General features: G+C 36.9%; 3 protein-coding genes and 1 non-coding gene across 7 annotated transcripts; 2 read left to right on the top strand and 2 right to left on the bottom strand.

Annotated features, from left to right (window-relative positions):
* LOC104710024 (lipid phosphate phosphatase 1-like) lies at nucleotides 5,178-7,217 on the top strand. Of its 3 annotated transcripts, none has more exons than XM_010426552.2 (2): nucleotides 5,178-5,508; nucleotides 6,023-7,217. In XM_010426552.2, exons 1-2 carry the CDS (start codon nucleotides 5,458-5,460, stop codon nucleotides 6,953-6,955), a joined length of 984 nt encoding a protein of 327 aa, XP_010424854.1. In that variant the 5' UTR covers nucleotides 5,178-5,457; the 3' UTR covers nucleotides 6,956-7,217. The 3 variants fall into 3 exon arrangements, with proteins under 3 accessions (XP_010424854.1, XP_010424855.1, XP_010424853.1); XM_010426553.1 differs by lacking the exon at nucleotides 5,178-5,508 and adding an exon at nucleotides 5,517-5,901; XM_010426551.1 differs by lacking the exon at nucleotides 5,178-5,508 and adding an exon at nucleotides 5,517-5,925.
* Nucleotides 7,717-10,157, top strand: LOC104710023 (amino-acid permease BAT1). 2 transcript variants are annotated; one of them, XM_010426549.2, is made up of 8 exons: nucleotides 7,717-7,909; nucleotides 7,993-8,265; nucleotides 8,402-8,420; nucleotides 8,511-8,730; nucleotides 8,856-9,037; nucleotides 9,115-9,404; nucleotides 9,488-9,617; nucleotides 9,687-10,157. In XM_010426549.2, exons 1-8 carry the CDS (start codon nucleotides 7,812-7,814, stop codon nucleotides 10,032-10,034), a joined length of 1,560 nt encoding a protein of 519 aa, XP_010424851.1. In that variant the 5' UTR covers nucleotides 7,717-7,811; the 3' UTR covers nucleotides 10,035-10,157. The 2 variants fall into 2 exon arrangements, with proteins under 2 accessions (XP_010424851.1, XP_010424852.1); XM_010426550.2 differs by having other exon boundaries at nucleotides 7,718-7,909; nucleotides 8,005-8,265.
* Nucleotides 10,276-10,349, bottom strand: TRNAN-GUU. Its single transcript has one exon. It is a non-coding gene; the product is annotated as a tRNA-Asn (tRNA).
* Nucleotides 10,956-11,762, bottom strand: LOC104710022 (E3 ubiquitin-protein ligase RHA2B-like). The gene has a single exon (XM_010426548.2). The coding sequence runs from the start codon at nucleotides 11,689-11,691 to the stop codon at nucleotides 11,221-11,223; it is 471 nt and encodes a 156-aa protein (XP_010424850.1). The 5' UTR covers nucleotides 11,692-11,762; the 3' UTR covers nucleotides 10,956-11,220.

Below are 13,691 nucleotides of genomic sequence, written 5' to 3'. Positions count from 1 at the left end.
AGAAGATGTTGTCAAAAAAACTAACATTGATCAAAGAAATGGTGAGGAGAATAATGAGGAATAACAAATTCATGGTACTCAAAAATAACAAAGAGTGCTTGCTAATACCTGGAGAGCAAATACAGCTGCAAGCATGTGGAATGATGCTATGAATATGGGGTCTGATGCATACGACTATGCTTTATTTTAAATTGTAAACTCTTATAATCTTTGATTCCAATGGAACACTAGAATCTTCGATTCTCTCGTCTTCTCTACATCTCTCTCTTGCCTTTTTTTTTCTTCTTCTTCTTATAACCCCCTCCTCCCGATCCCCCAAATCGATTTGGGGATTCTATAATTTATTTTCATATTTCAATTATTTTAGTTTATTAAATTTTGTTTTAGTTTTATTAAAAAAAAAGATGCATGTGGCCAATAAACCAAATAATTCAACAGAGTTAACTCTTGTTAACTTGCTCAGTTAAAGGATTCATAAATTCTGTTAAATATTGTGGTCTCATGAACAAAGAAGCCAATTTGAGATATTATGTTATGAATATTATCACTTTAAGTTTAAGGTATAAAAGTGGAAGTGCAAAATCTCCAAAGTTTAAACTGGGAGCTGATGTCACTTTAAGGTTTTTTTACTGGGATTTTCCCTAATCAAAATATTTATTATTATTAGTGTCACTGTTTTCTCTCCTCAATCAAATGATTTATTTTCTGATTAGTGATTACTAAACTAAATATACTTACCCCAAATGTAATAATGGTATCTTTTTCTTATATTTCTTGAGCTATATAAAATTTATAATCTACAATTGTTATTGTGAAATACTGTATATGTTTTTGTGTTTTGTTTTTGGTAAGAAACTGGTGATATATAGTATTCCCTCTGTTTTATAATATAGGATGTTTAGAGAAGATTTTTTGTTTCATAATATATGATGTTTTCAAGTTTCCATGTAACTTTTAGATTAGTTTAATACTTTATCTTATGCAGTCTTGTTTGTGATTGGTTAAACTTTTTTAAAGTGATCATTTTTTAATCTGCATGTTTTACTCTAAACATTTTATATTTTGAAGCGGAGGGAGTAATATATTTACAAATTTTAAAAATAAGTGAAGTGAAATTGGTGTGTGCATTTTGACACACGAAATATACAGGGTCGACCTCTTTTCCTCAAATACGTGTATGAGGTTTTTTTAAAATACGAGGATTTGACAATACAATCCCCCCTTGCATTCAACAAAAGAAAAAATGACAACAAATTGTAACTGACAACGTCGGTTATTATATCTGCATTCCCATCATCCTATTCTATGGGCCAAATACGAAGGCGGAGCCATCTCACTCCTATGTGACGTCGTGGGTGGAGACATAGGAGAGAGAGAGAGTAAAATAAGGTACGACGCAGTTTTCACGCGTTTTGGAATTTTGTTTTTAAATAATAAAAAAGAAAAAGGCGCGTGAGTTAAAAGTTCAGACAAATAAAAAAACTCGCGTCAAAGCTCCATCCAAGCGGCGCTCATGCAAGCAAAATAGTACCACTTTGCAAAAACATTGTCATACTAGTATAATTTAATCTCATCTTTAATCTTTTTTATTTTTATTTTTGTGTGGTAAAACCTCATCATTAATCTTTTACACTTAGTTAACAACATCGTAGATTAATACGTATTACTGAAAAGAAAAATCAAAAGAAGGTGGGTTGGTTGATTAATTGAGAAATACGATCGTATTGTAATCTTGCAAGCAACACAAAACCTTAAACTATATACTACCACTAGTTTACAACCAACTCTAGCTGTTTTACATATTTACATTACCGAGGGTAGTAAACATACATCTTTTCCTTGTACTATAATTTTATTTATCTTTCTTCTTTCAGTTGTAGTCAAGACTTTTTAAATTTTCATTTTTATTGAGTATATAATTCCAACGGGGTCAACTCTCTAGCTACGTACGACATGTGCTTTGTGTAAGAAGAGGTGATTACGACATTAAAAAAAAAGAAGAAAGATGATATAAATAGTAGTATATCTATAAATTAATAAGCATAAATTGAGAAAAAGTAAGTAAAGTCGCATTCGAAACTAACGTTACATTAATTTCATGCCAAAACACGATAAATATGCATCCAATCTAAAAGAGCTTGTTTTAATTGACAAAGATGGGGGAGGTTGGATTATTCCAAAAATGGTTGATAAGAATTTTTTTTTTTTTTTCCTTTTTTTTGTTAATCCAAAAGAATATGATCAGGCTTGCAGATATGCTGATACTATAGTTCTTGGAGGGGTCCACCACGCATATATTTCGTCAATTAGATGGAAAAGAAAAAGAGAAAGAAATGAATTATCCATTTCATCATAACAACAAAACATGCATTATGGAAAATATAAGAATATAAAAGAAAACACTGGTGAGTATGATGAATAGATTTTTGTTAGACCATTAATATTGGGATGAAGTTTATCCAACTTTTTGATATGATCGGGATTGTCAGTATCAAAGAGTAGACGCTTGTTCTTGTGTGCAATTCTTGAGTAGACCATTAATAGATTTCTGTCCCTCAGTTGAATGGGACGATCTCTCATTTATAATCTATGAAGAAGACTAGTTAAGAAAAGAGTAGACGCTTGTTCTTGTGTGCAATTCTTGAGTGTCATGTATATATGAGTTGTCTTTCTTCTCTTCTCTTCTCTCGATTAATAATAATATGCAAATAGACCGTCAGGGGTGTGTATATTGCATTGTTGGTGGGTGTGATAATTGAAAGAGGATTATGTTTTAAAAAATAAAATTAAAAAGTGAAGGAAACTAAAAAAAAGAAAAGTAAGGATGAAACTATAAGGGCATGTTTATAGGGAGATCAGTTTAGGGTGTTCTTAGAGTATAAATATTGTAAAAATAATGTAAGATCAGTAGTTAAAAACTTTTGTTAAGAAGTTAGTTATTGGGAGAACATGTGTAAAATCTTAAGATTTAATAATATGATATTCTTATAGAAATTTAATAATATTTAATAAATACATAGATTAATGTTTAATAAATAATTTAAGAATGTTTAATACTATTTAATAATATAATATTTATTAATATTTTTAAACATATTACAATTATAAAAATTTATAAAATAACATTTTATTGCAAACTTATAAAACTTTTACTAAAATTCAAAATACAATGCCATATTTTTATGAAACAAAAAAAAACATTGTAAATAATTAAAAAAAAAAAAAACAAATATATTACTTAATTAATTAAACAAGACAAACATTTTATTTAATTAATTCTTTTCAATCCGAGAGAGACACGTCACACAAGATCAGGCCCAAGAACAGTTCTAGAATAAGATCAATGAGCATGATCTTAAATCCACTATTCAATTATTTTCATTTTTAAAATGCCTAAGAACACCCTATCTAATCTCCCTATAAGGCCATCATTAACGGGACATCTTTTACACTGATCTTAGATATAAAAAAATAGAAAAAATTCAAACAGTAGAAGAACAAGGAGAGAAATGATCTTGAGCAAGATCTGATCTTGAGCATTGATCTTGATATTTTTCTCTTTTGCTCTCTCTTACCTTACTATAATATTATTATCTCATTATAATATTATTAAAATTATTTTAAGATCAGTTATGCCATTAAGGATGCCCTAACCATGGCCTAAGAAAAAAGAGAAGATTGGGTCCAACCAACTCAGTGGTGGAACAAACAAACGGACAGCTCAGCCAAGGATGCTTTTTTGCAGCTGGCTTACCTTCTAAATAATCTTCCTTTTTTTTTAATAGTTATATAGTAAATATTAAATTCGTTTCATTACAGTTGTTTTTTGGTAGTAATTTTTTTTTTAATAGGTGCCTGACTCGAAGGCCGAGATGTCGTCAAACACCTTCGGATTGACCACTCTGTCTCTCCGTTTGCCTTTTTTTTTCTTAGTATATTTTCTTTATAAAAAATTACTTATAACCATAATTTTATTTATCAAAAAAAAAAATTAACCTTAAAAAACCGTCTTAAATAAAAGGACAATATTTATTTATCCAATGAAAGTATTTGCAGAGGCTACAAAAGCAATAATCTTGACTGTCTTTTTTTCCTCATCAAATAAAAATTATAGCGTGCAGCATTGCACATACATGAGATTAAATCTGTTTCTATAGTGTTGTAAACTTGTAAAAAGTTGAGGATTGAAAAAAAAGAAGAGATGCATCCAGTTTTAAAAGCCCACCCCACCTACTGGACCCACTCTGTAACGTATTACTCCAACTAGCCGTACTTTTTTCTTTCCTTAAACTCATAATAATTCGTTTTTGGTTTTCTGTAGTTATTTCTACCCTAATGCAATAAACAATAGCATATTATTGCATGAAATATGATTTCAGAAATACAACAAAATAAAAATAAATAAGAAGCTAAATTTATAATATTACTCTTATCTGTTACTATTAGAATCAGTAGTATTCCTTTTATATCACAGACTACAAATATATAATTGGTTGGTAAAAAGATAGGTAGGCAGGTAGCTGCAAAGGAAAATACGAGAAAAAGGTTGTTCTCGGTCCGATAACGTGCTCCACAAACTCATGTTCGAAGTATTTATTAGTTCAACCATAGATTTGTTTGAAAGTCCATCGACGTCACGTCCGAGTCAAGTTGCCATGTATGTATATGCAGACAAGAGTTGTGAGTTTGTGACTTTTCGACCCTCTCTCATTACTTACTTCATTTTGTTCAAGTCTCTGGGCATCCACCTCCACCCACCCCTACAGTAAGTTTCCACTTTCTTCGTCAGTTGTGATCCGATTTTGGATTCTTTCCTATTTGGGTGCGTTTCGAAGAAAATGCGGCTGGTATAGGGAGGGGATGGCTGGGCTTCCAAAATGATATATGGGCCGGGTATCAAAGTTTGAAATATGGATATGACTCACAGTCATCACTCGTAAACAAAATTTAAAAGATGTAAAAAAGAAAGGAGAGCAGTACTGAAGAAGGCCCAAATGAAGGCCCATGTTCTGATTTCCGAAACTTCCTAAAACATGCGGGGGGACCCACCACAGCACGCGGCTGAGAAGAAGGCCAGATTATACCGACGACGATTAACTGAAAAGTCAAACCACGCAACCGAGCGAAAAATATAATGAGTTTCTTTCTTTCTTCAACCGTCGTCGTCAGGTGGAAGGGAAAAAAAAAGAAAGAGATATTTAGAAATTTAACGAAGACACAAACGCGTCTTCTTCTTTTTCCTCGCTCCTCTGTTCCTATTTTAATGTTGTTATAACACACAGTCATCGCACCAAATCAGATTTATTTCGTCTGCGTCGTCTCTTTCTTTATTCCTAATAAGTTTCGATCCACATTGCTTCTTTTTTTATCCCAAGTCTGAAGTCTCTCTCTCTCTCTCTCCTATCTCTACTGGTCTATTATTTGGAGAAGCTTAATCGTGAGATCTTCACTTTCCCGATGACAATTGGCTCGTTTTTCTCTTCTCTCAAGTTCTGGGGCACTTCTCAGGTAACCAACCACCCACCCCCAAAGCGACTCTTCTCTGTTCTCTCCTTCCTTCAAAATTATCCTCTCGTTTTTAAAAAATTTATTAATCATTATAAATTCAAAAAAAATACATTTTTCTCTAGAAAGGAAAAACAAAACCAACTTGTTTGTAAGTTAAAAATCAAGTCAACGAAAACATTGTTAATGAAATAACCCTTACTACAACACTGTGCTTAGCACAACGAATCGGACAGACAAAAACTGGCTGGATCCAATTGATGTCGTCGTGCCTTTGACAAAGTTCCTTTTTGTGTTAAACTCTTCTTTCTGCCTTTTTTTTTAACCAATTTATTTTGTTCATCCGAGAGAGAGATGATGAATTGCATTCCCTTATTACTGTCACCCAAACCGGAGGTTTCAAACCCTCCTCATCCCCAAGTATTACGTACATTTCTTAGTTTGTTGTTTGGATCCAACAGAAATTAAATTAGTTGTGGTTGATTGTGATTGTACTTTCTTTTCTTTTTTTGGGCAGGAGCAGCAGGAGCCACAGAGAGGGAGGATGCAAGAGATCGATCTTGGTGTTCACACTATCAAGAGCCATGGAGGACGAGTCGCCTCTAAACACAAGCACGATTGGATCATACTCGTCATCTTGATTGCCATCGAGATCGGCCTCAACCTCATCTCTCCTTTCTACCGTTACGTCGGAAAGGACATGATGACTGACCTCAAGTACCCTTTCAAGGACAACACCGTCCCCGTCTGGTCTGTCCCCGTCTACGCTGTTCTTCTTCCCATCCTAGTCTTCGTCTGCTTCTACCTGAAGAGGACTTGTGTGTACGATCTGCACCACAGCATCCTCGGGCTTCTCTTCTCCGTTCTGATTACTGGTGTCATCACCGACTCCATCAAGGTCGCCACCGGACGCCCTCGTCCTAACTTCTACTGGCGCTGCTTCCCCGACGGCAAAGAGCTGTATGATGCCTTGGGTGGTGTGATCTGCCACGGCAAATCAGGTGAGGTCAAGGAAGGCCACAAGAGCTTCCCGAGCGGACACACCTCCTGGTCCTTTGCGGGGCTCACCTTCCTCTCCCTCTACCTCTCTGGCAAAATCAAGGCCTTCAACGGAGAAGGACACGTGGCTAAGCTCTGCCTCGTGATCTTCCCTCTGCTCGCCGCTTGCCTTGTTGGGATATCTCGTGTGGATGACTACTGGCACCACTGGCAAGACGTCTTCGCCGGAGCTCTCATCGGATCCCTTGTAGCCGCCTTCTGCTACCGTCAGTTCTACCCAAACCCTTACCACGAAGAAGGATGGGGTCCCTACGCATATTTCAAGGCAGCTCAAGAACGAGGAGTCCCTATGACCTCCCAAAACGGAGATGCCTTGAGGACGATGTCTCTGCAGATGGATTCAACTTCTCTAGAAAACATGGAATCTGGCACTTCCACTGCTCCCAGATGATGATGATGATGATCCTTCTTCTATTCCATTATTTGATTCATTATTTGTCTTTTCATTTTGGTCGTTTGTGAGATTGTGGATGGTACGGTATAGCTACGTTTACGTATGTATGTATGCATGTATGTGTGTATTCAACCCTCTACCCAAAACCCTTGCATTTGTAAATGTACTCCCTCGTTTTTGGGCTTTCGGCCCTTTCTCTTTTGTTTCAGTAGAGACAAATATATTTTGATGAATTCTAACAGACAGTTTGAGTTGGGTTTTCATAATGCGCAAAGGTTGAGAGTTAGGGGGATTATGTTCATGATAGTATGTGCTGGATCTAAGTGGACGATAAGGGAGCAATTTCCGCCGTTGAAAACTGAAGAGAAGTTTTTTTTGTTAAAGCTGAAGAGAAGTTGATCCTCTCGTAACTGAGAGCTTATGCTATCTCCATCCGAATGAAGGCGGAGCCCCACACGGCTCTATTCTATTGAACACGGCATTTACATGTCGTGGTCGAATTAATTTTTGAAAGAAAATCATCTTTAACAACATAATACAAAATAATTAACGTTAAAATGATACATGTAGATCACATTGTATAGACTAATAATGTCTACTGCAATAGTTTTGTTTGTCACAAATATGGAATGGTGATGGTAGTATGAGGACCATGAAAATTGTCAACTAGAGATAGTATGGTCAAAGACTCTAACGGTTTTTTTATTCCTCGAGTTTTACAAATATAGTATAGATTTGTCTTAAAATCTATTATAAAAGGTAAAAGAAATAAAATAAACTTTGGAGCAGAACAATATCTCATCCGGAAGAATCAGACAGGTCAACAAACTAACAAGTGTGGACTCCGAGGATTATGGGCGGAGACTCCGGCGATTATCAGCCCGCCATGGATTCCGGTCAAGTCCGTCTCAAGGAGCTCGGCTACAAGCAAGAGCTTAAGCGTGATCTCTCGTCTGTCTCCGCTCTTTATTTTTTCTTCTTCTTCTTCTAGATTTGAATATCTGTAAGTTTTTTTTTTTAAAAACAATGGTTAGATATATTCTCAGGGTCTTCTCCAATTTTGCCATCTCATTCTCCATCATATCGGTGCTCACGGGGATCACCACCACCTACAACACGGGCTTGAGGTTCGGCGGCACCGTCACTCTTGTCTACGGATGGTTCGTGGCCGGCTCCTTCACAATGTGTGTTGGCTTATCGATGGCCGAGATCTGCTCCTCTTACCCAACCTCCGGGGGTCTCTACTACTGGAGTGCTATGCTCGCCGGCCCTCGATGGGCTCCACTTGCCTCTTGGATGACCGGCTGGTACGAATTTTTTTTGTAGTTAGTTATTTGTAATTTGAATTTGCAATGGAATCAATCAAACTTTTGATGTTGACCGTCTTTCTCACTCTCTCTCTGATTGACTTTTGATGTTGTTGCATTTCACAATCTTTCTCAGGTTCAACATCGTTGGTCAGGTGACCTTTCATCATCCTTCAATGAGGCAAGGCTTCACTTTTTTTTTTTATTAGATCACTGTTTAGGCTAAAAGTACGTTTTGTTTGCAGTGGGCTGTTACGGCGAGCGTTGACTTCTCTCTGGCACAGCTGATTCAGGTGATCGTGCTTCTCTCCACCGGCGGTAGAAACGGCGGCGGATATGAAGGTTCCGACTATGTTGTGATTGGCATCCATGGTGGAATCCTCTTCATCCATGCTCTTCTCAACAGCCTGCCCATCTCCGTCTTGTCTTTCATTGGACAGCTTGCTGCTCTCTGGAATCTCCTCGGTACCCGTCTCTTTCTTTCTTTCTTTCTTTCTTTCTCTTTTGTAACTTGCGTGTTTCATACCATACCATGCTCTCTTATCAACAACATCTCTTCTTATATATAAATATAAATATCCCACCACCAGGGGTTTTGGTGCTCATGATTCTGATTCCTTTGGTTTCTACGGAAAGAGCCACCACTAAGTTTGTCTTCACCAATTTCAACACTGATAATGACCTCGGCATCACCAGCTACGCTTACATATTCGTTCTGGGGCTCCTCATGAGCCAGTACACCATTACAGGGTATGATGCCTCTGCCCACATGGTCAGTCTCCACACTTGAAAAGTCATATTTTGTATTTTGTCATGATGGAAACCAAAAAAAAAATTGCAAAATTGCAGACAGAGGAGACGGTCGACGCAGACAAGAACGGGCCAAGAGGAATAATCAGTGCAATTGGGATATCGATTATCTTTGGATGGGGTTATATTTTGGGCATAAGCTATGCGGTCACAGACATACCTTCCCTTCTGAGTGAGACCAACAACTCTGGTGGGTACGCCATTGCTGAGATCTTCTACTTAGCTTTCAAGAATAGGTTTGGTAGCGGTACTGGTGGAATCGTGTGCTTAGGCATTGTTGCCGTTGCTGTGTTTTTCTGCGGCATGAGCTCTGTCACCAGCAATTCCAGGTATATATATATATTCATCTTTGCTTTAGTTATACTGCATTTAGGGCTTTGATCATATATGCATGTATGTTTGCGTTAATCAGGATGGCTTATGCGTTTTCGAGAGACGGAGCGATGCCATTGTCGCCGTTATGGCACAAAGTGAACAGCAGAGAGGTCCCCATTAATGCAGTTTGGCTCTCTGCCCTCATATCATTCTGTATGGCCCTCACCGTAAGTCCCTCTCTCTCTCTCTCTTTCTGTGTTGGGATTACTGTTTGATTAACGAGATGAAACTGGCAGTCCCTAGGGAGCATAGTGGCGTTCCAAGCAATGGTGTCGATAGCAACGATTGGACTGTACATAGCATACGCAATCCCGATCATTTTGAGAGTGACGCTTGCACGCAACACCTTTGTGCCTGGACCATTCAGCCTGGGGAGGTACGGAATGCTAGTCGGGTGGGTGGCAGTCGTTTGGGTTGCAACCATCTCCGTCCTCTTCTCATTGCCTGTAGCATATCCAATAACCGCGGAGACACTCAACTACACTCCAGTAGCGGTCGCTGGTTTGGTGGCCATAACCCTCTCATATTGGCTTCTCAGCGCCCGGCACTGGTTTACGGGTCCTGTCTCCAATATTGTTAGCTGAAACAACGTTTCCATCGTTATAGTAAAGCCATTCAAACTGTAATTGACTCTTTTTTTTCTTTTCTTTTTTTATGTACAACAAGCAACAACATCTCAGTAATCTCACATTTTCCCTATTTCATCATCACTGCTCTAAACTTTAACAAATGAAGTACTTACTAAAAATAATTAACACAAAAGTGTTGTTTTTATACGGACCTCGACGAAGCCCATCAAAGAAAACTAAGGCAAAAAAAAAAAGTCGCTAGAAGGAGGGGTCGAACCTCCGACCTTGTGGTTAACAGCCACACGCTCTAACCAACTGAGCTATTCCAGCATCTTGATTACTTAATTTGTTTATTACTTATCATTACTAAAACTATAAACTAAATGAGGTGCTATGATATTTTCTTGGAGAAATCGGGACACAATTATAAATATTTTCCTACCATTCATTCACTTGAATAGCAATAAATGCAAAGTGTGGAAACGAGAACAAAGTCCGCAAGATTCAAGCCCAGTATGTTGTTGATGTTCCCAGGACGGAGGCATATCCAAAAACCAAATCCAACCATAAACTAAGATGTCAGCAAGACTAGATGTGATAGTAGGCAAGAAAGAGAGGAGAGGAGACATGAAAGACAAATGGCTCGGATCGGAAATCTCAACAGCTTAACTAAAAAGTCCTCTTTTTATACTCTCATATGTAGATGTCAAAACAACTCTAAAGGGATCCTTAACTCACTAATTGTCAAAATGGTAACAATTCTTGTTTAAACTCTCCTAATGGATAAAAGATAGAGAGATAGAAAGTACGCAATATGAATTACTACTAGTTGTCAATCTTGTGCGAAATTTAGCATATTGCAAGCTTGGATTACTTACTAGTTACTACTTACTACTCTATTTCTATTTCAAGTTTCAACCCAAAAAAAAAAAGAAATTAATAAAAAAGATTCGATTCATCTAAAAACAATAAGACTAAATTTAATACTAAAAATTTACATGAAATCTGAAGAAGAAAGGACCTCTCCGATCTGAGGGGAACCCTAAAAAAAAAAAAAAGGAAAATAAAAAAAAAAGAGAGAGAAGGGGAGATTTTGAAGAATCTTCTTTAAGTGACGAAGAAAGAGGAGAAAAGGCGGCGAGATAAAAAAACATCCTCGGGGCTCCCTTCATCTTCTTCTTTAATTTCTTTGAACTACTGTTCACATATGAGACGATGATGAAGTAGTAGTGGTGGTGGTTGAGCCAAGATGGAAGGGTGAGATCGCCGCATCATCACTTCCACGACATGGACGAGGTAGCAGCAACGGAGATCTGCAGAGCGGGCAATTGAAGTTGAGATGTTGGAGCCAGCCTTCCAAACACTGCTTATGGAAGACGTGTCTGCAATCGAGCTTCCTCACTTCTTCTCCGGTCTTGAGTGTGGAAAGGCACACGATACAGTCGGAGGATGCGTTATCGGCGTAGCGGTAGCGGTAGGAGAAGAGGCGGTTAAGGTTGAGCTGGTCGGCGAGGGCGCTGATGTTTGAGAGTCCAGAGGTAACAACAACGGGGGCGGAAGAAGGGAGGAGGAGAAGAGAGCGGACGTGCCTGAAGAAAGTGGCGAGGAGAGCGACCAGCATCAGAGGGATCGAATCGGAGGATACGTCGGAGAGCTGACCTTGTAGTCCCATTTCCACTCTTTTTTTTTTTGCTTCTTCTTTTTTTTCTTTATGTTTGTTCCTTTGTTTGCATATATGCTCTTCTTTCTTCTTCCTCTTCTTCTTTATATGGATTAGGATGAACGAAAGACGAGAGAAGAGAGAGACAAAAGACAAATGACACAGGCCACGTGTTGTGGGACCCTCTGTTTTTGCTTTTTGTTAAGCCCTTTCGCTTTCAGTCCTTTTCATTTTTTTTCTTTCTGTTTTCATACTTTTCTCCCCGCTATCTTGTTTGTTTGACAAACATGCCCCAGAACATTTCACTTTTTCATTTCTCCCCCTCCCTTTCTTCCTCAAATTTCTTTCGGTTTTGTTGGAAGTAAGAGAAGTGAGAGAGAATAATTACAGTCTAAATTGAAAGAGTTAAAAGTAAATGACGCTAGTGTTTTTGAATTCACACGGACGAGGATGATTGATGACTGTCTATCTATCTATAAAGTCTAGCCTAGCTCCTTTGTATCCCAAAAGACCAAACAAAATTAATAAGTTTTGGAATTCAACTTCAATCATTGAGTTTTGGAACCTTAGACAAAACAGAGAAGCCAAAAAAAAAAAAAAAAAACTGGAAAATAAAATGATGATGGGTATCTCCTATTCTACTGTGTGGCGGTTCCTTGTGTAAATTGTGTTGCGTGGAAAATCATCAATCATGGTAACAATAAAGTACCAACATCCAACAAACACTACATGTTCTATTCTCATTCATCGCATTATCAACCCCAACCGACAAGACACTAAATGTTCTGTACCTCTTACGAATTACTTACACTGTTTGTGGAGTATTATTACATGACAATGCCACCACTTACTAGTTTAGTTTTACATTTTTATCATAAATCCAATAACAATACTCTAGTAATTTTTATTACTATTTTGTTTGACGCGCTACAAAACCTCAGCTAATTAATTAATTAAGTAGTAGTATGTTTCAATTACTATTTTTTTTTTTAAAAACGGCTTCATTTAATAATAATTCATCCATCTACGTCTTGTTTATAGATATTGATTTACTCAAGTGTAGAACATTGGAGAAGAAGCATTTCAGGAATATAAAAAGGAAGTGGGCGGTTTGTGGATTATTCTTAATCAACAACTGACAGGGAACCAACTAATTTTATATATAGATTAGCATTAGCATTAGATAGCTCATAGCTCTATTCATTTCTGGTGACTTGACGAATATTTTAGCATGATCCTCGCCTCGCTTCCTGTCTCCCCCGTGACGCATATCTAGCTAGCTACTTGTATAGTATTACCCTAATACTAGTCCACTTAATTACATATGTTTGATCTTGATTAGTTCTATTGACGCAAAATTCTAGTATTCGTTCACTTCGTGCTACCTATATTGAATGATCGATCATAAGCTTCTTTTTTTTTTAAAAAAAAAAGATAATTACTAGTATGATTTTGTTTAGAGAAAACAAAATTAAAATAAAAATAGAAAGTGAAGGTAGGTGTCCCGCCGTCCAAAAGTTTGTGGAAATGGAGATTAGCCAACCAGCGACAACCACATCGACTCTCTTTGACCTAATTATTTGACCCTCTCTCCACTTAATCTACATCATAAATTCATAATAAGCACTAAATCTTAACCACTTACCATCTCTCGTCACCTAGCCAGACAATCTGTCTGTGTCGTTGTTTTTCTTATAATTGTTATACTAGATTCTGACCCGCACATACGTGCAGGGTTGATTTCAAAATAAATCTAAACCGTATCCTAATAGTCATTCTCTAATATAATATTTTTTTTTACCCGTAAAAATTTGTCCCTTTAAACCAAAATAGTAAATATCTCTAGTTGCTCAATAAATAATTTTCTCTCATTTATTAAATATATTTCAAGCTAAAATTAATTAATTCTAATAATAAATAGTTTAACCATAAATACAATATGGTTTCAGAAAACTTAAATTTTGATAATTATGTCATATCTATTACAAATTATTATAAGATTTTAATACTAT

The sequence above is a fragment of the Camelina sativa genome, chromosome 9, assembly GCF_000633955.1.
Source record: "Camelina sativa cultivar DH55 chromosome 9, Cs, whole genome shotgun sequence".
Classification (NCBI taxonomy): domain Eukaryota; kingdom Viridiplantae; phylum Streptophyta; class Magnoliopsida; order Brassicales; family Brassicaceae; genus Camelina; species Camelina sativa.
This window is presented reverse-complemented; position numbering and strand designations above follow the sequence as displayed.